Source organism: Stegodyphus dumicola, chromosome 3 (genome assembly GCF_044657685.1).
Source record: "Stegodyphus dumicola isolate Sdum_Otavi_A_Nest chromosome 3, ASM4465768v1".
In the NCBI taxonomy this organism is placed as follows: domain Eukaryota; kingdom Metazoa; phylum Arthropoda; class Arachnida; order Araneae; family Eresidae; genus Stegodyphus; species Stegodyphus dumicola.
This window is the reverse complement of record NC_140770.1, coordinates 119,845,336-119,873,156: the sequence shown is the minus strand read 5'-3', so window position 1 is coordinate 119,873,156 and position 27,821 is coordinate 119,845,336. Positions and strand designations below refer to the sequence as shown.

At 31.4% G+C, this 27,821-nt stretch overlaps 1 protein-coding gene across 1 annotated transcript in view; it reads right to left on the bottom strand.

Annotated features, from left to right (window-relative positions):
• The window catches only part of LOC118183862 (dynein axonemal heavy chain 7-like), a 368,025-nt gene that overhangs the window by 220,727 nt on the left and 119,477 nt on the right, over positions 1-27,821 (bottom strand). The window contains exons 26-31 of the mRNA XM_085812440.1: positions 26,224-26,419; positions 18,148-18,240; positions 14,583-14,729; positions 14,232-14,477; positions 6,388-6,507; positions 625-734 (exon numbers count right to left, since the gene is read on the bottom strand). Coding sequence (XP_085668566.1) covers positions 625-734; positions 6,388-6,507; positions 14,232-14,477; positions 14,583-14,729; positions 18,148-18,240; positions 26,224-26,419 — 912 coding nt within the window. The remainder of the gene's footprint in view (positions 1-624; positions 735-6,387; positions 6,508-14,231; positions 14,478-14,582; positions 14,730-18,147; positions 18,241-26,223; positions 26,420-27,821) is intronic.

The following is a 27,821-nucleotide window of genomic DNA, read 5'->3' as shown; positions in this document are numbered from 1 at the left end:
ATTTATAGGTATTTCTCCCGTCTTCTTGGCATGCCTTCGTGGTGTGGTGGTCTGCATCCTGGGCGCGTATTCTAGAGGTCCTAGGTTCGATTCCCGGCGAAGGCGTTGCTCAATTTTCAAGTCTCCTACTTCCAAAAAAATCCCAATGTCTCTACACTTTCGCCCGAACTAAAAGGATGGTGAATGATGATTCTCCCAACCCAGGATTTGGCGATTGGTTCCCAAACAATCCCAACAAAGGGGGAAGTATATAAGGTAGTTCACCGCCTTCTTGGCATGGTGTTCGTGGTGTGGTGGTCTGCATGCTGGGCGCGTATTTCAGAGGTCCGCGGTTTGATTCCCGAAGAAGGCGGTTGCTAATTTTTCATGACTCTTGCTTCCAATTAACCTAATGTCTTTACATATTTAATAAAAAATAAAATATCATTTACAGCAACATAACAATTTTTATCTTCTTTTTTATTTGTTTCAGAAATGAATGAAGCATTTAAATTAAAAGCAAATATATATATATACATAAATATATTATTTATGCTTTTTAAATAATACATAAACATTATTGAATTATTAGCAAGAAATACATATTAAACATTTCAATGGAAACACCAAAATATTATCACTTACCCATGGCGAACAATCATCATTTCATAAGTTTGAATAATTTTTAAAATAAAAGTATCAGACATTTGAAGATTCATTTTCTCACAGATTTCAGCAGTGACATCAAGAAAAGTCTGCAGAATAAATAAAAAATTAGGCTCGGAAACTTTAAATAGTTTTATTTCCCTAGATTTCAACATTTATAAAAGCAGTGATTCAAAATGAAAACATTTCTTAATTTTTAGCTTATTCAAATACACATCACAGAAAATCAGCTAAAAGGACATATTTTACTATGATACAAATCTTGTAGTGAGTAACGCATCTGAATACATCTAAAATTGGCACTTTTTTTTTACCAACGATTTCTCTCTATTTTTAGTTTACTACTTTCTACCTTAAATATATATAGATATGTCATTTACTGTAGTTGAAATACAGTTGATCTAGTGTTCTTTCGAATAGTAAATATGCTTTCTGCCAAACGAAAGAAACACAGTGACAGTTTTAAATGCAAAGTCATTCAGTTTGCGAAAGAAAATGGAAATTGTGCTGTAAGCAGGACGTTTGGTTTAAATGAAACTCCTTACATAGGTAGAAGAAAAAATTAAATTACAATAATTAATATGCCAAAGAACAAATGTGATTTGCGTAAAAAGTAACGAAATTGCCTGTCCTAGATGAAAAGGATAATTTGCGATCTGTCCTAGAGAATCGACAGAATGGACTAATTTTAACAATGTACGTTTATTTGCTTTAAAGTAGGCAAAAAAAGGATGCAAATAAAAGAGAAAACTCAAAGCAACTTTAATTTGGTGTGATTTACGGCAGCGAATAATTTAGTTCTCCGAGAAGAAAAAAAAGTTTCGCAAACGCTTCCGAAAGATTTGGACAACACATTCATAAGCTTCCAGAAATGCGTTTCTGACCTACGTAGGCGAAAAAAATTATTCACTGTCATATACTGAAAATATGGATAAAACTCCCGGAATAGGAAATAAAACAACTGATGTGAACGAATAAGAACGATTCAAATAAAAATAGCAAATCACGAAATTCTCACCTCAGCGTAGTGCTCACCCGTTTAATGGACGGTACGATACTAAAATCTATGGTTGTTTTTAAAAGAAAGAGGATGTCGAAATGTAATTTCCCAAATGGTGTTCATTCAATGTTCACGAAAAAGGATGAATGGACAAAACGATGCAAAAGCTTGAATAAGAAATGTTTGCTAAAAGCGCCGTGCCTAAAGAATCCAGAAAGTCTTTTAGTTTGGGACACGTTCAAATTCCATCTAACGGATAACACTAAGAAAGAGATGAAAGAGGATCTGATGAAGAGGACGATTATTATATTCAGATTAACGCCAATATAGTTTCAGCCGTGTGTGTCAATAAAATATTCAAAAGAAATTTAAAACGACAGTGGAGTACGTGGGTGTTAGAAGGTGGGAAAATCTTTACAAATTGAGGTCAAATACAATATGGCAGTCTAGAAATAGTGCGCGAGTGGATAATAAAATCATGGAATGAAATTAAACTCGACATAATTCAAAAGTCATTTAAAAAGTGTAGTGCATCTAACAATCCAGATGAAACGGAAGGTGATTATTTATTTATGGATCTGAATAACAGTAATGGTAAAGATCAAACAGAATTCTAGGATGTGCCTGAAGGTATAACGGAAGAAGAAGATGATGAACTTTTCATGTTATTTGATAATGAATATTTTGAAATTTATAAGGTACTCATTTTTTTAAGTGTCGCTCAACCGGGATAGTGGTTATTGACTCTGACTACCGCACCGAAGAACCCGGGTTCGAATCCCGAAGAAGGCATGGATGTTTGTAAATGTATAGTGTCTGTACGGCATGGGAGAACTCTAAATGTGCGGCAAGGTGAAAATCCTCTCGAGAAGTTGGTGATAGGGAAAAAGGGGTGGGAGACACTCGAACTCGTCTCCCTGGGGTGCTCTCTCTCAAAACTGGCGGGCGGAATCGAGCAAAGTCGCCTGTATGGTGCCCCAGGCTCTTGACAACGAAAGGCCACGATGAGATTCGTGGGCTTGATCTGATTTCACACAAGTGAGAAAAGTCAGCAACAACAACACCATTTCTTTTAAACAAAGAGCACTTACATACATGTAGAAACCTCATTTCTTTAAGCTCATCTCTTCCTTATTTTTAAATCTATCGGTTTTACATCTGGCATATAATACGCAACCGTAAATTTCGGTCTCATTTTTTGCATTAAAAGTAAGCGTATTTATATTGCTATAACCGGACGTGTTTCTAACTGCACTAGGAAGGCACGCGGTGAGGAAGGAAAATGTTCCTTACATTCTCCTCCACTTAAAGAGCGAAGAGAAAGGATGGAGACCTAGTCGCCAAATCCCGATGGTGACAATTTATCATCTAACCAATTTAAATCGAGAGCCATCGTAAAGCTATTACCATGTTAGATATTCATCAGAGAAAAAGAAATGGGAGAAAGCAGAAATGCCTTCGCCAGGATTCGAGCTATGGATCTTCCATCTGCCAGCCGGGTAAGCTACCAATTACACCAGGAAGACAAGCGGTGAGGAAGGAGAAAATTCTTTATAATATCACTTTAATGTTTGCTAACTTTAATAAACTACTTTATTGGTATTCCTACGTCAGTTTCTACATGTGCATATTTTTTTAAATAATTATTTATTTTACATACTTATTAAATACACATAAATTCAGTTCTGTAAAATAAAAGACCATACTTGGAAATATCAAACAAGCACATAGAAATGAATTAGAAGGAACGTACCACAATTTTAGGGCAGTAGAGCCTCTACATCTGTTAATAATACACTCCAAGACCTATTACAATATTATTAAACTGCAGATAATAGCAAATGCTATATATAAGGTGCTTGCAAAAATAGCTACAGATTTTATTAGACCCGTACTTTTAACGACAAAATTTCAAAAGGGTGAAGATGCACTGCACATAAAAAAATAAATAAATAAATAACAACAGTTTCCATACAGATAATTAATACAAATAGCTTCATCAATTTTGCTTATAAAGAAATAGTTCCTTTTTAATTTATTATTAAAAGAAATGACTTTTTATAGAGACCACGCAGACGTTATGAATTTGTATTTAGCAAAACTTTCATTCGCCGAGTTTGAAATCAGTTTCACGGAATTCTTTAAATTATTTTGAAAAATTCTGCAATCGAAAGTGCGTATTTAGTATCAATATTTAAGGAAATAAATATACACTTACCTTTTTTTCAAACACATTGCATAACCCATTATTTGTGCATCACACATAACTAGGGCTAAATGTATTGTTAACTTGTGAATGGTAAAATATTAACAATAATATATTATGCTTTTTTTTTTTTTTTTTTTTGCATTGGACATTTACAGGTATTTTATCTTTTTTGATAGCGATGATAGAATAATGATGATATAAGAGATAACAGAACAATGAAATCAAATATATAAAAAATAATCTTTTCAAATTACAAGGTTTTAACGGAATGCGCTGAAAAGTGAAAAATAATTTTTAGCCATTGTATTGTTCTTGGCTATATATCATGACAAACATAACCGTGGAACTGCAAGCAATCCCTTCTTTTAAATAAAACCTATCAAATAAAAACTTAAACGAACTGACTGTAATCAGAGACAAATTTATCATTTTAATATTATCACTTCACTTGTTCTTTAAAATTCTGTAAACAACCTAATATAATTCGTAAATAAGATCTGAATTTTTGTCATATATGTAAAAGATCGTTACGTAAGCTAAAAATTACTTTTTAAAGCATTTAAATAAAAACCTTCTAATTTTTTAGTTTATATAATGTTTAAAATTAAATGGCCAAACATTTGTTTCTCAAGCATATACTGCATGAAATGTGGAAAAGCAACAAAAAAAATCTGAAGTGTACACCACATGACTTCCTTGTACGGAATATTAAATTATACGCATATTTTCTTGCATTTCATTTAAACTTATTGGATTGAATTACATATACTTCGTCGATAGCTCATAAACCACAATAGAATAAATGCACGCTTTAAAATTCACTATATTTGTTTACCATAGCGACACTCAGGTGCTAGGTTCACTTAACAGCGTTATATTTCGTCCATATTATAACTCAGAATGCACAAAATTTATATCATTTGAAGAATTATCTAATCGTTGCCACATGTTCTATTCAAATACTGTAATAAATCTAGAACGATGTATAAAAGCAATTAAGCAAAAAAAAAAAAATTTTTACAGGCGATTCAGTATTTCTCATTCAATTAGTTCAGTTCTCACTTCGCGACAAGGCAAAAATACATAAAAGCTCAAAATATCTCTATTAAAAATTTTGAAGTAAATCTTAAGCACTTATTATTTCCTCGAAAAAATTCCAGAAAGGATTAAGTATAATTTAATTCGTAATAATAAATGAAGGCGTTATCTTTGTTGCTGCGAAGCTTAGTCTTTCTAGATTGGCAACAAATCTACTATTCTGCTGTTTCAAATGTAAACAAATATGTCCGCCATGTTATTTAAAAATTAGGCTGTAGAGACATTAGGTTAATTGGAAAAGCCGGAGAGATGAAAAATTAACAACGCCTTCGCCGGAAATCGAACCGTACCTCTTGGAATACCGGCCCAGTGTGCAGAACCACTACACTACGAAGGTACGCTAGGAAAGGGGGAGAAATACCTTATAAGGCTTAACCGTACTTAAACAGCTTTTAAATTGTTAATAATTGTACAAATATTGCTTGCAGATTTCCTAAAGGCATAAAAACCTTAACCGGAAGATAAGAACAACATAATTCAATGAATTTTAAAGCAAAAAAAAAAAAAAAAAATGTACAATTTACACACATACAAGAGTAAAGAAACTGAGATCACTGAGCCGGGTAACAGAGTGGATATATATATAAATATATTTATACACGTTTGGTGTGGCCGATAGCAACCAAAATACGAGGTGCACATCTACATGTTAATTAGCAGTGTATATATACAAAATTTCAACGTTCTGAGGCTACTCATTTTTTACTTATGCGAGATACATAGGTACGTACGTACACCACGAAAAATTCTCTTCAGAATTCATTTGAAAACAGTTTTATCATTTTTTTTTTGGAGGAAAGGAGGCTTTTATTCTGTCCTTACGTACGGATGTCACACAAAAACATCGTTAAATTTCCTTCGATAGCGGTAAAAATGGATATTTTCGTTTAAATATGCTGCCTGAAACTTTTCGCGATTACAATACTTCCTTATTACTTCGTACAAGGAAGTAAAAAACGACAGCCTCTTAACATAGTAAAATCATTCCTTCCAGTCCAGCTTAGGATGCCATTAAGCTCATTTAAATTTCTGTTTGATTTGTCTAATCATCACATAAAGTGTTGAGGCTGCTAATAATGGAGGATTAAATCTCGTTTTATAAAAATCCCTCAATTTTAGCTAATTAATAATAGTTAAAAATATATAACAACTTTTGAAAAGCTGCCAAAATTTGGCAAATTAATTTTTTAATTTTCAAATGACACCTTGGCGAGCCTTTATTGCTCTATCTAGTGATGAAAAAGTCAAAGTTCTGCAATGATTAGTTTGACCGTTAAAAAAGTATTTGCGTAACAAATTCACTGCTAAATAAAAATATTATAATGAAAAATATCGTATGACTGGGCTATAGAAATCTGCACTAGAAAATTATACTTTATATAGAGCTTAATTATTATACAACAATGTGCATAACTATAATATAAAAAAAAATTACTTGATAATCAGGTTTAGGAAGCGTGACTCCTGGAAACAGATCTGATATAATTCCTTCAAACAAAGGTATATCATGCGACAAAAATTTTGGTAAATTTACATCAAGTATAGATCGCAAAAGCTGAAAATCACAAAAAGTATGAATTAATTTTTGAAAATAATTGGCAAAACAATCACAAATATTTTATATACAGTATTTACTTACTTTTCACATGATAAATGCTTAGTAATAATTTTTCATGAACGCTATTAACGGGATTTCCATTATTAGCCCAAAGAAGCGTTGGCCCAGAAGGGCTAGTCTCGAAATGGCATTTGGCATCGGTTCACCATAAACGGCGTATTACTTTTTAAATTGTTGCCGCTAAAGACTATCGCCGTGTATTTATATTTAACGAAATTAAGTAATGAAGAATCTGCATGAATATATGCATGTCTCTGAAAAAACGACGGTACCTAGAGCCATAAAATTTTGAATAACGTAACCCTTCACCTGAACATAAGCCCCTGGAAGCCCGGATTTTGAATCTAGAATTTGGTTTATTATCTATTACATATTTTGTAAAACTTTAATGAATTTTTGATTGACAAACTCAGATTTCAAAGCGAACAGTGGCAACACCGAAGGGAAATAAACATTTTTAACTTCAGTGAGCGATACCGTCTATCGGAAAATCTAAAGATATGTTGTTTTTAAGTATTTTATGATACTGCTGTTGAATTGAATTTTATGTAGTTTAATTACGAAGAAAATGATATTAGATAAATAAAGGTAACACACAAAACGTTAAAAAAAAGGTCCCTCTCGGCGTAATATGAAATCTGAAAGCTTTCAGATTTTTTTAATAATAAATGATATAATATACTATATAAATAATACTTTTCGGTGACTTTAGTTCCATTTAATTTATAGTATCGGCTTTTAAATGCTTTATTGAATACATATATAATCAGACAATAAATAATGCATATTTTTGGAAACATTTCACCCCAGTTCTACATTTCAAACAACACACAACTTATAGATTCAATACTTCTAGAAAATTGCACAGATTAAACGACGTACACTGTGCAAAAAGAAAAAAAAAAAAGGGACAGTTCTTATAGCTCCCGTTCTACTGGGTCGATTGACGAAATTCAAATTGCGTTCTTCGTGTCTCGAAAGCGCAACTTAGGATATATATTAGATTTATATATAGCTCTATTCTAACATAATTGTTTTGACACAAAATCGGACTTTTCTGAAATAACATATCAATTTTTTTCCATATTTCGATTCTACAACTCAAATTATGCCTAGATATGAAATTTTGTAAAATTTGGTGCGAAATTTACGGAGACATTCACAAGTTTATGTTGGCGCTTTTTTTTTTTTTTTTTCTTTTCAGTTGTGCCAAGAATAGTTCACTTGGCGAACGTCTTAACATATGGCAACCTATTTTCCTTTACCGTGAGTGGGAAAAAAGTCACAATCGTTCCTTTTTACTTCCTTGTACGAAGTAAAAAGGAAGTATTATAATCGCGAAAAGCTTCAGGCAGCATATTTCAACGAAAATATCCACTTTGACCGCTTTCGAATGCAATTTAACGATGTTTTTGCGTAATATCTATACGTAAGGACAGAATAAAAGACTCTTTTCCTCCAAAAAAAAAAAACTAAAAAACTGCTTTAAAATGAATTCTGAAGAGAATTTTTCGTGGCGTCTGTACGAACGTATGCACCTACGTACGTATTTCGCATAACTCAAAAACGAGTAGCCTCAGAACGTTGAAATTTTGTATATAAGACTACCATAACATTTAGATGTGCACCTCGTATTTTGGTTTCAATCGGCCGCGCCAAACGTATATAAATATATTTATAAATATATCCACTCTGTTACCCGGCGCAGTGATCTCAGTTTCTTTAGTCTTATATGTTTGTAAATTGTACATTTTTTGCTTTAAAAATGATTGAATTATGTTGTTTTTATCTTCGGGTTAAATTTTTTATGCCTTTCGTAATTCTGGAAGCAATATTTGTACAATTATCAACAATTTAAAAGCTGTTTAAGTGCGGTTAAGTTTTAAATAACATGGCGGACATATTTGTTTACATTTGAAACAGCAGAATTGTAGATTTGTTGCCAATCTAGAGACACTAAGCTTCGCAACACAAAAATAACGCCTTCATTTACTATTGCGAATTAAATCATGCTTAATCCTTTCTGGAATTTTTTCGAGGAAATAAGTATTTAAAATTTACTTCGCAATTTTTAATACAGATATTTTGAGTTTTTATGTATTTTTGCCTTGTTGCGAAGTGAAAACTGAATTAATTTAATGAAAATTAATTATCGTCTGAATTAATCGTCTGTAAAAAACTGTTTCTTTTTCGTTTTGTTTGCTTAATTTCTTTTATACATCGTTCTAGCTTTGTTATAGTATTTGAATAGAACATGTGGCAACGATTAGATAATTCTTTAAATGATATAAATTTTGTGCATTCTGAGTTATAATATGAACGAAATATAATACTGTTAAGTAAACCTAGCGCCAGAGTGTCGCTATGGTAAACAAAGTGAATTTTAAAGAATGCATTTATTCTATTGTGGTTTATGCGCTGTCGGCGAAAGTAGGTTTAATTCAATCTAATAAGTTAAATGAAATGCAAGAAAATATGCGTATAATTTAATATTCCGTACAAGGAAGTCATGTGGTGCACACATCAGATTTTTTCAAATAATGTTCTTCATATTATATTTTTAATTATAATTGTTATTATTTTAAGTATTTTTTCTTTTTCGAATTTCATTTTAATTATTTAAGTTGCATGGTTTCTTTCGAATAACTGTTTTAAAAATTTCTATTTACCTATTCGAGCTGCGTAGTTTAAATGAAAGGTGGAGCGTTTATTTTTTTCAAATAGTTTTTTTACAATTTTTTTGTCATAGTTATTATTTTAGGTTAGTTTTAAATATTTAGACTTTTATTTTAATTGTCTGTGTCGCATTGTCTCTTCAGATAATTGTTTTAAAATTTTCTGTTTATTTATTCGAACTGAGGATTTTAAATATATTTAATATAAATTTTCCAGGATTTGGTTTTATTGATTTGAATTGCGGTTCTTTCGGAAGAATACTTTGTGTCCCAGACTACGGTGCATCTGAAAACTGAATACATTAAAGAGAAAATGCATTAAAGCATAGTTAACACGCCCTTCAGTGTTCCGTTCAGAAAAGATATATAAATGAGAAAGATGCATAAACGACATTTTAACTTAGGATAACTTACATATATTGCTTTAAATAGCTTTAAGATTGTGCTCATTGCTTTACACAATTTTATCATCCTACATTTAGTTTCTTAAAATGCTATTCATATTTTAGAAGTCGCAAGAATCAAATATCATAAGATTAAAAAGTTTTAAATTAAAAAGAATACTAAATTTTGTGTAAAAATTTATTTTTTCTTCTTAATGGCTTGCTCTTTTTCTACAGGCATTCTGAAAGTATATTAAAAAGCATCCAACTTTTCGAAATATTTTGGTATTTCTGACATCCATTTTAAATAAAGTTCTCGCCTTCCATTTCATAAGGGCCCACAAACGGCCGAACAGTAAAGTCGCTGAACACTAGAAGTTCACTCCATGGTTCGAATCCCGGCGAACGGGCTGGTTGCATACGTGGTTTTTCTCACTGTAACGTGTATGCCAGCTGGTTTCCCTTAAAAAGTTCTTCACGAAGACATCCCTCCTTTTAGGCAGATAGCCCTGCCTTGCCATAACTTAATAATCCAATTCAATCCATTTCATCAGTATTTGGTCAGAGCCTTTATCAGTGTTTAGAGGCTAAGCATTTTGAAGGCATGAGATGAAAGGAAAGAATGGTGTCATCAAGAGGGAAAACGTCTTTAGGTGACATTCAGAATACATCACTGGATAAATTCCTGAATATTCAAATAATTCGACTAAGAAATCATGGGATTCTCCGTTTATGATGATACGATGTTCTATAACGTAATTTAAATTACACAAACATATAGTCGAAAACCAGTCGCTCTTCACTTTAATCTGCAATGATATCGTTTTTGTCTTTTCCGTTAGCACAAGGTCAGTTTATGGTATTTGCTGGTGTACGCATCCAAGTGTTTTCTCTTTGAACACCCAAATTCCTTGAAATATTCTGAAAGTATATTCAAAAGCATCCAACTCTTCGAAACACCTTGGTATTTCTGACAGCCAAATTTCCCTTCAAATTTTTGATTACTTTTCTCCCTAATTTTCTTCTTTCCTTCTACATTTATTTTCAGTGCTCACCACAAGAAATTTAAGATTTTGTTACATTTCCATAAATTTGCATTCTTGTCGATTTTTTTAAAATATCAATTACATCAACTGCTTCAACAAGTTCAACAAGTTGAAGACAAGTTAAAGACATCAACAAGTTGAAGACAGCTTTTCATTTTCTAAGCATTTTAACTATAAATAAAGTTTAAAGCAAAGTCCAAAGGATAAATATTTTAATTAAAAGATTTTTGCTAAATGACAGATAAAAAAACAGTGCAGCAGTGTTTATTCTATACCACTGAGTAACCCGATTATTATATCGGCTACAAACCATCTAAATCATATTAAATATCATGTTTTTTATACAATCTATAACACGACAGAAAATTAGCTACTTTAAACATTCTTTCGAAGAGGAATACTGCAAAAATTTATACTTATATATATAATTTGTAAAGCTGGGACATGACCCAAACTTTCAACGTCCCGTTTGCTTAAAAACATTGTGAAAATAAACATCAAACGAACTTTCTCAGTTTTAGATAATTCAATTTAAATGCAGTCAAAGTAAAATAGCAGACGATAACACGGCGAAGGTAAAAATTTACTCTTACAAATATTTAAAAAAAAAAAAGGAAGAAAGAAAGAAATTTTAAAAAAGTTAAAATTTGAATAATATTAATATCATCTATAATTTTAAAAAAATAACTTTTCATATAGTATTAATAAATATTTATTACGCCTCACTAAGGGAAAAATGTCATATCATTAATTCTCCGTAAAAATTTATTTGAAATTTGAAGTTAATAATATCTGTGGCAATTCACTGTAACAAAAATCCATAAACCAAATTTGGCGTTATTATCGCTCAAAAAAAAATATGCCAAATTTCAGTACGCGAAAATATGTAAATTCGTGTATATATTAGGGAATTTTGAATAAAAACTGTAATTTTTTGCAGGTATGCTTATAACTACACCTACTTTAAGATGATGGTAAAATTTTATAGGTTATAATTCGAAATGTTTTTTTTTTGAAAAATTTATCAAAATTATTTAAAAAATAAAACATAAGAAATGGGTGAACTTTATTTGGAATGAGCCTAAATTTCGAAATCTGAAAGGAAAAATAAAAAAAGTTTTATCAAAAAAGAGATATTATTAATAAATATATGCCAAATTCAATTAACATTGAGGAGCTAATTTTTTTAAAACGACTCGTGCGACTTTTACGCAACTTGGCAGTGTGGTATAATTTGAGTCGTAGAATCGAAATATGGAGAAAACGTGGTATGTTATTTCAGAAAAAGTCCGATTTTGTGTCAAAATCGCTATATTAGAACAATGCTATATATAAATCTAATACATATTATCCTGAGTGGCGCTTTCGAGACATGAAAAACGCAATTTGAATTTTCGGCCCAGTAGAACGGGAGATATAAAACTTTTTTTTTTTTTTTTTCCAGTGCGCATCCGGACAGTAATGGTCATGTTCAGAAGTTTAGCAGTACATATTAATTGCCTAGCAGAATAAGATACAAATATGAAATAAAAATCAAGATAGTCTGATTATAAGTTTTTATTTCTTATTAATGCATCTGACTTCTTATATCACGAATTTCTCCAAACTTCTTTGCCTTATTATATCTGATTGAGAAAAAATATTAATGCATGTGATAAGATTCTAATGCAGGCAATAATATGAGGATTTTTGAACGAATTTCGACGAAAAAGACTCAAAAAGCCAAATACTTCATATGGATCTATGATGGAAAAACTTTCTACCCTCTGAACATATGCTGAATAATTGCATAATAAATCAAACTAGTTAAAATGCTCCCTTTTTTTAAATGCGATGGAAAATAGCATTTGAATTTCTCAGATGGAAGCATAACTTTGAGTCAGCTTAGATTTAAATTTATGTAGTCTTTGATTAATAAGCCTACGCTTTAAATTAAAATTTACTGCCAAAATATGCCAAATTTCAGTACGCGAAAATATGTAAATTCGTGTATATATTAGGGAATTTTGAATAAAAACTGTAATTTTTTGCAGGTATGCTTATAACTACACCTACTTTAAGATGTATATATTAATTCTAATGCAGGCAATAATATGAGGATTTTTGAACGAATTTCGACGAAAAAGACTCAAAAAGCCAAATACTTCATATGGATCTATGATGGAAAAACTTTCTACCCTCTGAACATATGCTGAATAATTGCATAATAAATCAAACTAGTTAAAATGCTCCCTTTTTTTAAATGCGATGGAAAATAGCATTTGAATTTCTCAGATGGAAGCATAACTTTGAGTCAGCTTAGATTTAAATTTATGTAGTCTTTGATTAATAAGCCTACGCTTTAAATTAAAATTTACTGCCAAAATATGCCAAATTTCAGTACGCGAAAATATGTAAATTCGTGTATATATTAGGGAATTTTGAATAAAAACTGTAATTTTTTGCAGGTATGCTTATAACTACACCTACTTTAAGATGTATATATTAGGGAATTTTGAATAAAAACTGTAATTTTTTGCAGGTATGCTTATAACTACACCTACTTTAAGATGATGGTAAAATTTTATAGGTTATAATTCGAAATGTTTTTATTTTATTTATAAACATTTAGTTGCATCAGCACCGTTGCGGTTGATTTTGTTAGCACAAAAGCATGCCTTGATGTTCTAATTTCTGTTTAGTAAAAAAGGTTAATAAAAATCTTTCCATAGCATGCACTTTTTTTTTTAGGCACAGCGATAATTCGCTTCGTCTGATAAGCTAACAGTTTCTAATCAAATACAACCCTATAATATGAAGTGCAAATAATGTGTAGGCATTGAGTTACTGAGAATAAATGGATGCAGTCTATTGACGCTCTGGGCCTAGTTAGACTTTTGCGGCCAAGACAAAACAACAAGAGTATGGTATCTAGTCGGCTCCGTGGATTATCGCCAACATATTCATTTATGGTAACATTTATGGCATGGTTCATTTTGGTATATTTATGGTATTTTTTAATTTTCACCACCTTGTAATATATGTATTTATACAAATCCAGACATTTGGCCACTAAGACATTAGCCTTGATCTTGCTTCCCAATACTTAAGAGCAACAGAATGAAAAGATACTGGTGCACTGCATTTCTCAATATGATCCTTACCCATGGACTGCCCAGAGTTAAGAGTACAGACAGAAAAATCCTTAAGTCGAATTTTAAAAAGGTGGACATTCAGACAATCGTGCCCACCTTGTAATACATTTTTCCCGACAAGAGCAATAGCACAAACTGACGAAGTTAAAGAAAGTAAGCCCAATCTGAAGATAAACCATGCATGCCCACTTAAAATTTTCGAAAAATAACTGAAGAGTTGGAAACGATAATTTGGTACAAATGCAATAGTTTGTAATGGAAACTATGTCGAGTGGTACCTTAGCAAAGAGGAAAAATCATTCCAACATCAGGATTTTGAATGTTTTGCATTCGTTAATTAAAATGTTAGGCCGACCTTAGCATTATTTTCAGTACAGCCTAAATTTTCAAAGCCGTGAAGTATTCAGGAATGTATTTACTTACAAGAATATCCTCTTTCGCATCAGGAAATTTTAGCTTTAAATTTCCAGAAGCAGCTAGTACTGCTTTTACTGCTCTCATTCCATAGTCATAATGATTTTGAGATGACAACTGCTCAGAACATAAACGGTAAGTTGTTACAATTTTGACAGCCAAATTACGAGCATCTAGATATCCAAATGAATATAGAGAGATCTCTCCGATCATTGCATAATCTGGAACCATCATGGCAACAGTGCGGAACAAGACCTAAGAAGAACAAGCACTGAAATTTTCAATATAATGCAGATTGCATAATTGAAGAATAAAATTTTATCAATATTAAAAAAAGAATTAGTAATGAAAGAAATTTACCTTCAAGTTATCTGGAAGCTCAGATCGCCCAGCATAGCCAGGATTCATAGTAATGCAAACATAGCAGTTGGGATTCAATTTCAGCTCAGTGCCTTCGAAGTTAAAACTATCTACATTTGCACGTACTGCCCGTATAATACACAGAATCTATATAAAATTTACTTTTAATGTGAGTAATTCTGTAGGAGTTTATTTTTTTTTCGAAAATTAAAGTAACATAATTATTAAGATAAAAATAAGTAAAACAATTAGTAAGAGTAAAAATAAGTTTTCTTTATTTTTAACTGAACTTTACATCGTTTATGTTTAATGAAGGGAAACGCAGCCTTTTTCTTACATCGACTACTTTTTTAAAAGAATAGTTTCCTTCAGCGATCCCCTTACATTTTTCTCTGTAATATATAGCATACAACATAATAATAACACAAATAATTGCGCATCCGTAACTTAAAGGTAACATTAGACTAAGAATATAAATAAAAGTTTTAAAGAGTCGTATATTAGATTTATGCTTTATTATTATTTGCATTCTTATTATTTTTAGTTTTACAAATATAAACAAGTTATCAGGCACAAAGTTATACAATTGGCCAGAAGTTCGATTTTTAATTATTACCACGGCTGTGCTTAATACATTGAAATAATTTTTTAATACGGGGCATAAAATTGCTTAACTTAATTCAAAAATCACTTCGTTCAGAAATATTCAATTTGCTTCTTGTTATAAATACTAAGTTACTAACTTGACTCAAGCCTGCTTCCACTGGGTAAGAAGAGAGAAAAATTCAATAATGTCAGTCCGGTAATAGCACTAATTTTGCGAAATTTTCCTCGAATGAAGTTTAAATTCTAAAATTTAAGGTACCTTTATGTTTTGAAAAAGACTTAATTTGTATGATAAAGTTTTATATTAAAAAAATTAATTATCAGTTTTATACCATTTTTTGTAGCCTATGGAATATTGATTGTGTCGATGAGTTGCTGGTGCATAATCGACTAGCGACCCCCCAATCCACCTATTGATCATCACATAACCCTTTGAAATTTCATCGACTCCCAGAGGCTCCATATGACCCCGTTGGGAACCCCTTGTTTAAAGTACTGAAAAATAATTGAAACATTCGACTTCTCTTTTCTCTGATCAGAAGAATATGAAAAACTGAAAGTTTCTCAATATGAACTGAGGAATCACCTGTTTTGGCAGAATTGATTCCAAAATTTAAAAAACACATTAATATACATATGCATTGCAAAAATTGGGTTAGAGTTTTTCCTCAAGGGGGCCCAAATTTAAAATGTATTATAATATAAAAAAATCTGATGTGTACCCCACATGACTTCCTTGTACGGAATATTAAATTATACGCATTTTTTCTTGCATTTCATTTAAACTTATTGAATTGAATTAAATCTATTTCGCCGACAGCGCATAAACCACAATAGAATAAATGCATTCTTTAAAATTCACTCTAGTATTTGTTTACCACTAGTATTTGTTACTCTAGTATTTGTAGCGACACTCTGGCGCTAGATTCACTTAACAGTATTATATTTCGTTCATATTATAACTCATAATGCACAAAATTTATATCATTTAAACATGTTCTCTTCAAATACTATAATAAAGCTAGAACGATGTATAAAAGAATTTAAGCAAACAAAACAAAAAGAAACAGTTTTTCACAGACGATTGAGTATTTCTCATTCAATTAATTCAGTTCTCTTTTCGCGAGAAGGGAAAAATACATAAAAACTCAAAATATCTATGTTAAAAATTACGAAGTAAATCTTAAACACTCATTTCCTCGAAAAAAATTCCAGAAAGGATTAGGCATGATTTAATTGGCAATAATAAATGAAGGCGTTATCTTTGTTGTTGCGAAGCTAAGTTTCTCTACATTGGCAACAAATCCACTAGTCTGCTGTTTCAAATGTAAACAATCAATGGCCGCCATAAAAAACGGCTTAGCGGCACTTAAACAACTTTTAAATTGTTGATAATTGTACAAATATTGCTTCCAGAATTACGAAAGGCATAAAAACCTTAACCGGAAAATAACAACAACATAATTCAATCATTTTTTAAGAAAAAAATGTACAATTTACAAACATATAAGAGTAAAGAAACTGAGGTCAATAAGCCGGGTAACAGAGTGGATATATTTATAAATATATTTATATACGTTTTGTGCGGCCGATTGCAACCAAAATACGAGGTGCACATCTACATGTTATAGCAGTCCCTATATACAAAATTTCAACATTCTGAGGCTATTCGTTTTTGAGTTATGCGAGATACGTACGTACGTACGTTCGTACAGACGCCACAAAAAATTCTCTTCAGAATTCATTTTAATGCAGTTTTATAATTTTTTTGGAGGAAAAGAATCTTTTATTCTGTCCTTACGTACAGATATCCCGCAAAAACATCGTTAAATTGCATTCGATAGTGGTCAAAATGGATATTTTCGTTGAAATATGCTGCCTGAAACTTTTCGGGATTACAATACTTCCTTTTTACTTCGTACAAGGAAAGGAAAATGACAATGAATTATGCCAATCTCTTAAAAACAGTGACATAAGAAATACGAGGAAAAGTTGTTGCCAAACCCATATTTCTAAAAGAATAAAACTATTCAAAATGATGCGATTTCATCAAAAATCTATCAACAACAATAAGAAAGGAAAATTGTTGCCAAAATCACATTTTTAAAGATGTGAGATGTGAGAAGTGTACTCGGAAGCTTCATTTAAAAAAATTTTAAAGAATACAAAATATTATCATTTTTCACGAATTCTTTTTGTAAAAGCAGTCGCAAGGATGAAAGTTTAACGTGTCCAAAAATCAAAGAAAAATAAACTGTACATATTTAAAAATAAACTTTTTTAGAAAAAATCCCTTTGAAAAGGTGTTAAGCTCCCTTTGTTAAATAAATTCGTATTTGATCGATTTATTGAAACAGGAAATTTATTTTAAGTTCGTAAAACAGCTAAGTGCCTACGTTTCATGAGGATGTGAAAATGGAGTGTGTAGAGTAAAATCTCGCTTTCCTATAGTCCATTATGTCTCAAAATGACGCGATTTCGTCACAAAACATTAAAAAAAAATTATAATTCGAATTTTGAAAAAATCGCTTCGAGGTGCACTGGCTCTAGTCTAGATTCACCTATGTACCAAATTTTGTAGCCGTGGGTCTATTAGCTTACGTGCAAAGCGCGAACGAAAGACACACACACACACACACAAACAGACTCTTTCTTTTATTATATGTAGAGATTCCCTATTAAACGTTTGCGTTTCATGGTATTGATTCATTTAAATGAACAATGTGATATCATACATATTTTCGCATATACATTTCAATGCACAATAATTAATTCACAGATGTATGTAAAATTAATTTAGAAACTTGTTGCAGATTATTTTTGCTTTCCATGTACAATGTTCTTGAAAGGGAATTCAATATTGTATCCATTAGCTAAATTAATGATATGAAATATATGTTTATAAGTGTCATGCGAAATATAATCCTAATGTTAAAATGAAATTTATCAGGTAGCATACCTGCTGAGCAACCACTGAAAGCACTTCTAGCTCGATACGGTTAAATTCATCAAAGCATGCCCAGGCTCCAGAAGAAGCAAGCCCTTTAAAAAACTATAAGCAGAAAGGTTTTGTTAAAAATTCTGAGTTTATTATACATATGTTAAAATAGCATACTTAATGTTACAATTAATATAATAGTATTATAATCAATATTAGCATTTTAGGTATTAATTTCATGACATTGCAGCGCAATAAACACATCATATAATTGTTACCTTTAACACCCTGTTCAGAAATTTAGTAATAATGAAAATAAATTAAATAAGTCAATATATTTTTGATTAAAATATAGTAGTGTGAAATAATATAAGCATACAAACTATCAGAGTTTTATAAATTTATAAAAAAAACAATAAATACTAGAAGTTACTGATTTACTGATATTATTAATTAATCATTTAGTTTCCAGCCTATAATTAAGTGGCATTTTACAGATGATTCAAGCATCTTACTAATATCTACATAGTATAAGTTTTTAACCATAGCATTGTACACTGCTAAAAAAAAAAAAAAAAAAAAAAAGGGGGGGGACAGTTTTATATCTCCCGTTCTACTGGGCCGATTGACAAAGTTCAAATTGCGTTCTTCATGTCTCGAAAGCGCGACTTAGGATATATATTATATTTATATCTAGCACTATTCTAATATAGGTATTTTGACACAAAATCGGACTTTTTCTGAAATAACTTACCAATTTTTTTACATATTTCGATTCTTCAACTCAAATTACGCCTAAATATGAAATTTTGTAAAATTTGGAGCAAAATTTACGGAGAAATTCACAAATTTACGTTGGCACTTTTTTTTCAGATTGCGCCAAGAATAGTTCACTTGGCGAACTTTTTAATATATGGCAACCTAATTTCTTTCCCGTGAGAGGAAAAAAAAAGTCACCATCGTTCCTTTTTTTCCAAATAATATTTTTTATATTATATTTTTAATTATAACTTTTATTTTAAGTAATTTTTTTCTTTTACGATTTTCATTTAATTGTTTAAGTTCCACGTTTTTTTTTTTTTTTTTTTTTTTTTTGGAATAACTGTTTTAAAATTTTCTATTTACCTATTCGAACTGCGTGAATAAAGGTGCAGCGTTTGTTTTATTTCAAATAGTTTTCTTTATATATATTTTTGTCATAGTTATTATTTTAGGTAATTTTTAAATTTTTATACTTTTATTTTTAATTGTTTGTGTTGCATTGTCTCTTCAGATAACTGTTTTAAAATTTTCTATTTATTCCTTCGAACCGAGCATTTTAAATATATTTATAATTATAAATTTTTCAGAATTTGATTTTATTTATTTGAATTGCTTTTCTTTCGGAAGAATACTTTGTAAACCAGACTACGATGCGTTTAAAAACTGCATATATTAAAAGAGAAAATACAGTAAAGCACAGTTCACACGCCTTTCAACGTTCCGTTCAGAAAAGATATATATAAATAAGAGAGATGTATAACCGACATTCTAACTTAGGATGACTTGCTTTAAACAGTTTTATCATTGTGCCCATTGCTTTACACAATTTTATCCTACATTTGATTTCTTAAAATGTTATTCATATTTTATTTTTGTCAAATATTTTATTTTTGAAATCGCAAGAATCAAATATCATAAGATTAAAAGGTTTTAAATTTAAAAAAAATACTAAATTTTACGCAAAAATGCATTTTTTCTTCTCTTTTTCTTCAGGCATTCTACTTTATTCTTGGTCTTTTTCTTTAATCATTCTTTCTGCAAGTACATTAAAAAGCCCCAACTTTTCGAAATATCTTGATATTTCTGACAATCATTTTAAATAAAGTGATCGCCTTCCATTTCATAAAGACCCCAAAACGGCCGAGCAGTAAAGTCGCTGAACACTGGTAGTTTACTCCGGGGTTCGAATCCTGCTAAACGGGCTGGTTGCATGGGCGTTTTCGTGGATTTTCTCATGTGTACCGTGTATGCCAGCTGGTTTCCCTTAGAAAGTTCTTCACGAAGTATTTGGTCAGAGCCTTTATCAGTCTTTAGAGGCTAAACATTTTGAAGGTATGAGATGAAAGGAAAGACTGGTTTCATCAAGAGGTTTTGGTTTATTTAATTATGACAATGCACACTAGGGCTATCTGCCTAAGGGCAGAACTTTCTAATGGAAGCTGGCTCGCATACACGTTACACATGGGAAAAACCACGAACACGCCCATGCAGCCAGCCCGTTCGCGAGATTCGAACCTCGGACCGAACTACCAGTGTTCAACGACTTTACCGCTCGACCGCTGTTTTATCAGGAGGAAAAAAAAAACATCTTTAGGTGACATCCACGTACATCACTAGATAAACTCCTGAATCTTCAAATAATTCGACTGAGAAAATCATGGGATTCTCCTTTTATGATACGATATGATGTTCTATAACGTAATTTAAATTAATACAACCATATAGTCTAAAACCAGTCGCTCTTCACTTTAATCTGCAATGATATCGTTTTTGTCTTTTCTGTTAACACAAGCTCAATTGATGGTATTTGCTGGTGTACACTTCCAAGTATTTTCTCTTTGAATACCTAAATTCTTTGAAGTATCCTGAATGTACATTCAAAAGCGTCCAACTTTTCGAAACATTTTGGTATGTCTGACAGCCAAATTTCCCTGCAAATTTTTGCTTACTATTCTCCCTAATTTTCTTCTTTCCTTCTACAGTTAGTTTCAATGCTCACACAAGAAAATTAAGATTTTTCGATTGCTAGACTTCCATAAATTTTGCATTCTTGTCAATTTTTTAAAATATCAATTACATGAATTGCGTTGCAGCTGAAGATAGCTTTTCATTTTCTAGTCATTTTAAGTATAAATAAAGTTTAAAGCGAAGTCCAAAGGATAAATATTTTAATTAAAAGATTTTTGCTAAATGACAAAGAAATAAAACAGTCCAGCAGGGTTTATTCTGTACCACCGAGTAACCCGATTCTTATATCGGCTGAAACAATCTAAATCATATTAAAGATCATGTTTTTTTATACAATTTATAACGCAAGAGAAAAGTTAGCTTCTTAAAACATTCTTTCTAAGAGGATTAATATAAAAGATTATATTTATGTATATATTTTTAAAGCTCGGACTTGAACCAAACCGTCAAACTTTTAAAGTTTAATTTACATGGTGGTTATAATTAAAGTTCCAATTTGAAATGGCCATAAAAGGAAAACTACCGGACCAAATTTTATCAAACTTGGAAATCGTGTAAAGGAGGTTATGGGAATTTGTTTTCCGAGGAAAAAAAGAGTTCAAAAACTCCCCACCAGGGGAAAATGGGCGCTGTATACAATATTGTTAAATGAAATAAGAAGTAGAAACATCTGTTTACAATGTGTTTAGTAGTTTCCGAAACGTGTTACAAAGCATGTTCAATGTAGCGTCCAGCATTTTCCGAAAGCAAGTTAAATCCTGTTATTGCATTCTCAACAGCAGCTCTTAGCATATCAGGAGGAATGTTACAGACATGTCAGTGTATCACATTTTTCATTTCTGCAAAATTGTTTAGATTATCACCATAAACAGTGCTTTTGAGATAACCCCATAGCCAAAAGTCACAGAGGTTGAGTTCTGGTGGGAAGTGTCGGCCTATAAGACGTTCATTCGTGAAATGTTGCTTAGTAACTGTGCGACACATGTGAGGTGGGGCCCAGCCGTGCATAAAAGTCGCTGTATCTAAAATGCCACGTTACTGCAGTTCATGTATCGCGAAACATTTTAACATTGATTCTAAGTGAGCTGCAATCACAGTGGTCCAGCTGTCGACTGCTCTTCAGAGAAAAATGGTTCAGTTATAAAACTAACTGTCATTCAACACTAAACGGTGTGGAATGACTGCTATGCAATCGAATGCAGTAGGAAAATGCAATGGAACTAGATAGATAACATGAGGGATTTCTTTGGCCCAAATCGATTAAAAGCGTTTTGAATCAGTATCTTCATGTTTTAGTGCCGAATTCAGGCTTCAAAAATTACAAATTACCGATCTGTAAGAAAACGATTTCCAGATTGTACGCACTTGTGCGAGTGATTTCAGATCTCACATTTTCTAATCGCTAATTCGTGGTTTTCACAGACGAATTTCTCACTGACACGGATGGCGCACTCGACTTTTATCGAATTTAACGCCTTCAAATGGTAATTTGCCTACTTTCTTATTTACTTAAGTTTCTTAAGTGTATACAACTCATTGAACCCGTGTAACAAAAGGTTAAGTTAGATTCCGACCCATATTTCGTTTAACAATATTGCATACAGCGCCATTTCCCCCCTGGTGGTAAGGTTTCGAACTTCCCTTGTTTCGCGAAAAATAAATTCCCATGATCTCCTTTACACGATTACCAAGTTTGATAACATTTGATCCAGTAGTTTTCCTTTTATGACCGTTTCAATGTGGAACTTTAATTATAACCACTCTGTATATTATTAAATTTTAATTTGAAGCTATGCGTTATATGTATACCATGCGTAAATTTTTCGCTTTTATCAAAAAATAAAGAACCGAAGCAAATATACTTAGTATAATGGACCAAAATTGAAAACATTTTCCCTCCCTCCGAAAATAAAATATTGAAACTTCGACCTTGAATTTATTGGGTTATCGAAATATTTAATTTGACGTATCTTCTAAGTCCTAGTTCCGACAACAATTCCGTCAAAAATTCCGAATTACTTAAGCTGAAGTAAAAGATTTAGTATATATTCACTGTATGTTAATAAAGTAATCAGAGTGTAATAAAAATAGACTATAGAATTTACGCTGATGCAACTTTTTATCTGACTGCACAACATGCAATGGAAGAGAAGGCCTTGTAGAGATCTGTTTTTGACATGCCTCTAAAAGTAGATGTTATACTCCTTTTGTCTCTTCAATGTCAAAATCTTTCCTTTGAGAGGCAACTTTAGTTTTTGGGAAAGAAAAAAAATCACAAGAAGACAAACTTGAAGAACATGCAGGACGATTAAGTACACATACTTATTTTCGGACACAAGCGGTTCTCCGACTGGTTATTGAATAATGAAAAGATGCATTGTCATGCAATGCAAAAGATTTGGAATACGTTTTCTAACAGAAAACGTAAGATTAAACGTCATCTCCTTAATTCACAGCCATTTACAAGTCAACTACTCGGGCAATTGCAGAATCGTTTTGATCCTGAGCTTGTAAGACAAACCTAATATCACTGGATTTAAACATTTCTTTAATCTTCCGAGAACGTTCCTTCTTTTAGCTCATATTCCAAAGAATATTAAGTGAATATAATTATTGCAAAAGAAATTGAATATTCATTTGCACTACGTCTTGGTAGTATACTAACGAACTAACAAAACTTAAAGTCTGCTTTTTGTGTCTAAGACTAACAATATTTTAAATATTTACAAATAAAATATTCAATTGGAGATTTAATTGGAGCCTCACCAGTTGCCTAGCATTTGAAGATTGTTAAATACTAATTGTTTGTTGCGAAGTCTAACCAAGCCTGCATGGTTGGTTTTCGTAGTTTTCTGGGTACTCTTTACAAAGGTTTTCTATGAAAGAATCTTAATCAAATAGCTCTTTCTATTTTCAGATAACCAATTAACCTAGTTTAAGCGCGATTTCCAAGTGAAGTTACTAGCAAAACCCGAATACTCATTTAAAATCATGTAGCTTGCCAATCGGGAGTAACATGAAAGATACGGCGCCAGTAATTGAATTGCTGATACGGTAGCTGTTTCTAAACTTAGATGGTCATTCCTTACTTAAATAGCCCACCAGCGGCCCGTGCGGTAAAGACGCTGAACACTGGTAGTTGTTCCGAGGTTCGAATCCCGCGAACGGGCTGGCCGCATGGGCGTTTTCGTGGTTTTCCCCATGTGTAACGTGTATGCGAGCCAGCTTCCTTTAGTCCTCCATTATTTAGTCTTCCTTTAGTCCTGTATGCGAGCCATCTTCCTTTAGTCCAGGCATCCCTCCCTTTAGGCAGACAGCCCTCATTTGCTTTGCCATAATTAAATAATCCAATCCTTAATTAAATATAATTGATTTGTAACTTCTACTAAAGCTGACGGTAAGAATTGAAGTGCAAATAAATAATATTGTAAGCAATCTACATTAATATAAAATTAAAAATATTTGCATAGAAAAATATTTGCATTCAGACAGAAAGTTTTTTGAAATATTTGCAATTACTTTATAAGAAGGATTTATTAATAACCGTAATAATTACTTATTATATTACGGATGATTAGGATTCAGTTCTTGACAATTACATTTTAAATTAGAATTTTAAGGATATAATGAAAATACGCTACGCACAAAAATACATTTTAGGATAAAAAATGAGTTGATTTTTTATGTTTTAAAACTTCTTGAATTCATTTAATGAACATCGTATCATCGTTGTTAATTGAATCCAAAATGTTGGGTGTCGTTTATATAATTATTCTTACTTGATTTCAGTCTCTAGAGGGTTGTATGTTTATATCATAATTTGACTTTTATAAAAATTATTATTCTAAATCTTATGTTTCTATAAAAATATACTGTGCTTTAAAAATATGGATGATAGTATCAGCCGCTCTTTCAGCCACTTCATAAGCAACAGTTTCTTTAGAAATAAATTATGCAGTTAGTGTCATAAAATATTTTCATAAAATTCAAATAAAACATCAAACGAAAATTCTCAGTTTTAGACAATTCGATTTAAACGAAGTACAGAAGCAGACGATAAAACGCCGAAGGTAAAAATTTACTCTTACAAAAATTTACTCTTATTTTTTCAAAAAAGAAAGATAGAGAGAAATTTAAAAAAATAGTTAAAAATTTGAATAATATAATCTAAAATTAAAAAAAATAGCTTTTCATATAGTATTAATAAATATTTATTACGCATCATTGAGGGAAAAAATTTCATATAATTAATTCTCCGTAAAATTTTACTTGAAATTTAAGGTTAAAAATAGCTGTGGCAATTAACTGTAACAAAAAGCCATAGACCATATTTGGCGTTATTATCACTCAAAAAAAAGATGCTAAATTTCAAAACGCGAAAATATGTAAATTCATGTATATCTGAGAAAATTTTGAATAAAAAAGTCTAATTTTTTGCAGATATGCTTAAAAATACACCTACTTTAAGATGATGGTAAAAATTTTATAGGTTATAACTCAAAATGTTTTGAAAAAATTTTCAAAAATTATTTAAAAATAGAAATTTAAAAAATAAAGCACAAAAAATGGGTAAATTTTATTTGGAATGAACCTAAATTTCGAAATGTGAAAGGAAAAATAATAAAAGTTTAATAAAAAAAGAGATATTAAACAAATATTTACCAAATTCAATTAACATTGAGGAGCTAAAATTTTGAGAGTTAATATTTTAAAAACTACTCGTACGATTTGTACAAAACTTGGTATTCCGGCATAATTTGAGTCGTAGAATCAAAATATGGAAAAATATTCATATGTTATTTCAGAAAAAGTCCGATTTTGTGTCAAAATACCTATGTTAGAATAGTGCTATATATAAATCTAATATATATCCTAAGTCGCGCTTTCGAGACATGAAAAACGCAGTTTGAATTTTGTCAATCAGCCCAGTAGAACGGGAGATATAGCACTGTCCCATTTTTTTGGGGGGGAGCAGTGTACATTAATTTTGAGCCTGCGAAAAAATACAGTGGAGTCTATAGCATGGTTAGTAGTCTATAGTGCGGTTTGCTAATTAATGCCATTTAATGTAAAATACATTAATGCATTTATACTGAAAGGTAATTCGTCATTAAAATTTAGTCGTTTACACACTAATTAACATTTTATACATAATATTTATTTTACAATACCTAATAAATTATAAAAAATTAACCAAAAATATTTAATCAAATATTGTATATAAAAAACTAAGTTTACGTAGTAATGGAAAATACATTCTTTTCTGTTGATATAATCCATTCCTTTAATTCATATACGCAACTTTACTATATTCATGAGCCTGTAGATTTTAACAGAAAAATAACACTATACTAAAACAACTATTACCTTTCCCATGGCAATATAATCTAATCCATCCGAGCAATTAAAAACCACACATTGAACGGCTAAAGCTTTTGCTAAATCTTTAGTTGTCTCTGTTTTTCCTGTACCTGCAGGTCCTTCTGGGGCACCATTTAAATGAAGATGAAAGGCTCCGACGAGAGTGCGATAACAACGATCGGTGAGTGGAGTTATAACCAGTCTATATAAATATAACAACTGCATAAATTTTATATGCAAACAAACACGAACAAGTATCAGCGTCAAAACTGAGTAAAAATGATATTACAAGGCTTGAATAAAAAGTTTTAAGAATTCGTCTATATTATTCTAACAGATGTTTGTATTATGATATTAGAAGTCTGTTCATGGGTCGCGAAGATCATCAGCGTGTCTGAACTTAGACAGATACGGTTTGTAATATTTGCTCACAGAAAATGGCGGCACTTTGAAAGACTGAGAAGGGCAGTTGCATGAAAATACAATAGACATATGATTGGAATTTGTGTGTTAGAGGATATTTATTCGGGAAAAGAAGTAATGAAACAATTGGAATGTTACAGGATAGTGCATATGGTGGAATACTTAGCAGCTTCAATATTCAGCGACAGATACTTCAAAGACAGTAACAATAAAGCAAGTTTAAATAATAACAAGTTTGGTCGATAAAGCAAGTTCTCATATTTCATCCAGTACACTTACAGATGTCAACACTATCAACTTATAAACAAACTGCGAACACAGACGATTATACAAAGGTTCTGAAAATCAGATTTGCTTGAATTGAGGAAAATAAAAGCCCTTTCTCAATTTTTGCTCAAGAAATAGTTGTTTTGATCCAGAACAATGTCCAGCCGCATGTTGCTGCTATAGCACTGATTGAAACAAACAGGGCAGAAATGAAATATTTTTCAGATAACCATGGTCTAGAACTAAATGCATCAGCGGCCGAGCGGTAGAATCATTGAAAACTAGTATTTCGACTCGGCTTCATATCCTGTCAAGAGAGCTGGTTGCAAAGCAATTTTCGAGGATTTCCAAATTTGTAACATGAATACAAACCGGTTTTCTTTAAAAGTCCTCCACAAGGGCATACTTCCCCTTGGGCAGACAGCCCTCGAGTGCTTTGCTGTAATTTAAGTAATCCAATCCAATCTAGAACCAAGTTATTTCCGGACATTCTTAACGTGGAAAAGACAACTGCGCAAAAGAAATTATTTTCAGATGTCCAAATGAAATATATTACGTTTTGCGGTAATGAAAGAAATCTCATACAGGAGCCTGTTAAATGATTTTGAATTTCTCATAAAAAGTTGTGAAAACGCACTTTCATATATGCAATGCGTTAATTCACAGTGCATAATGAATTTATGAATTCAATATTTATGTACAAATTCTTAATGTATTTAATATATTACCATTTAAACAAAATTTTTTATTGAATGTGCTCCATTTCTTAAAGAGCTAGCGAAAAGGATTATGCAGCTAAAAAGAGGGTGATTTTCTTTCTCAGGTTACTACCCACTTGGATCACTGGTCGGCGGACAGAGGCTCCCGCCCCTTAACTCTTTGAGGGGTAGGAAAAGGCCTCTCAAAGAAACTTT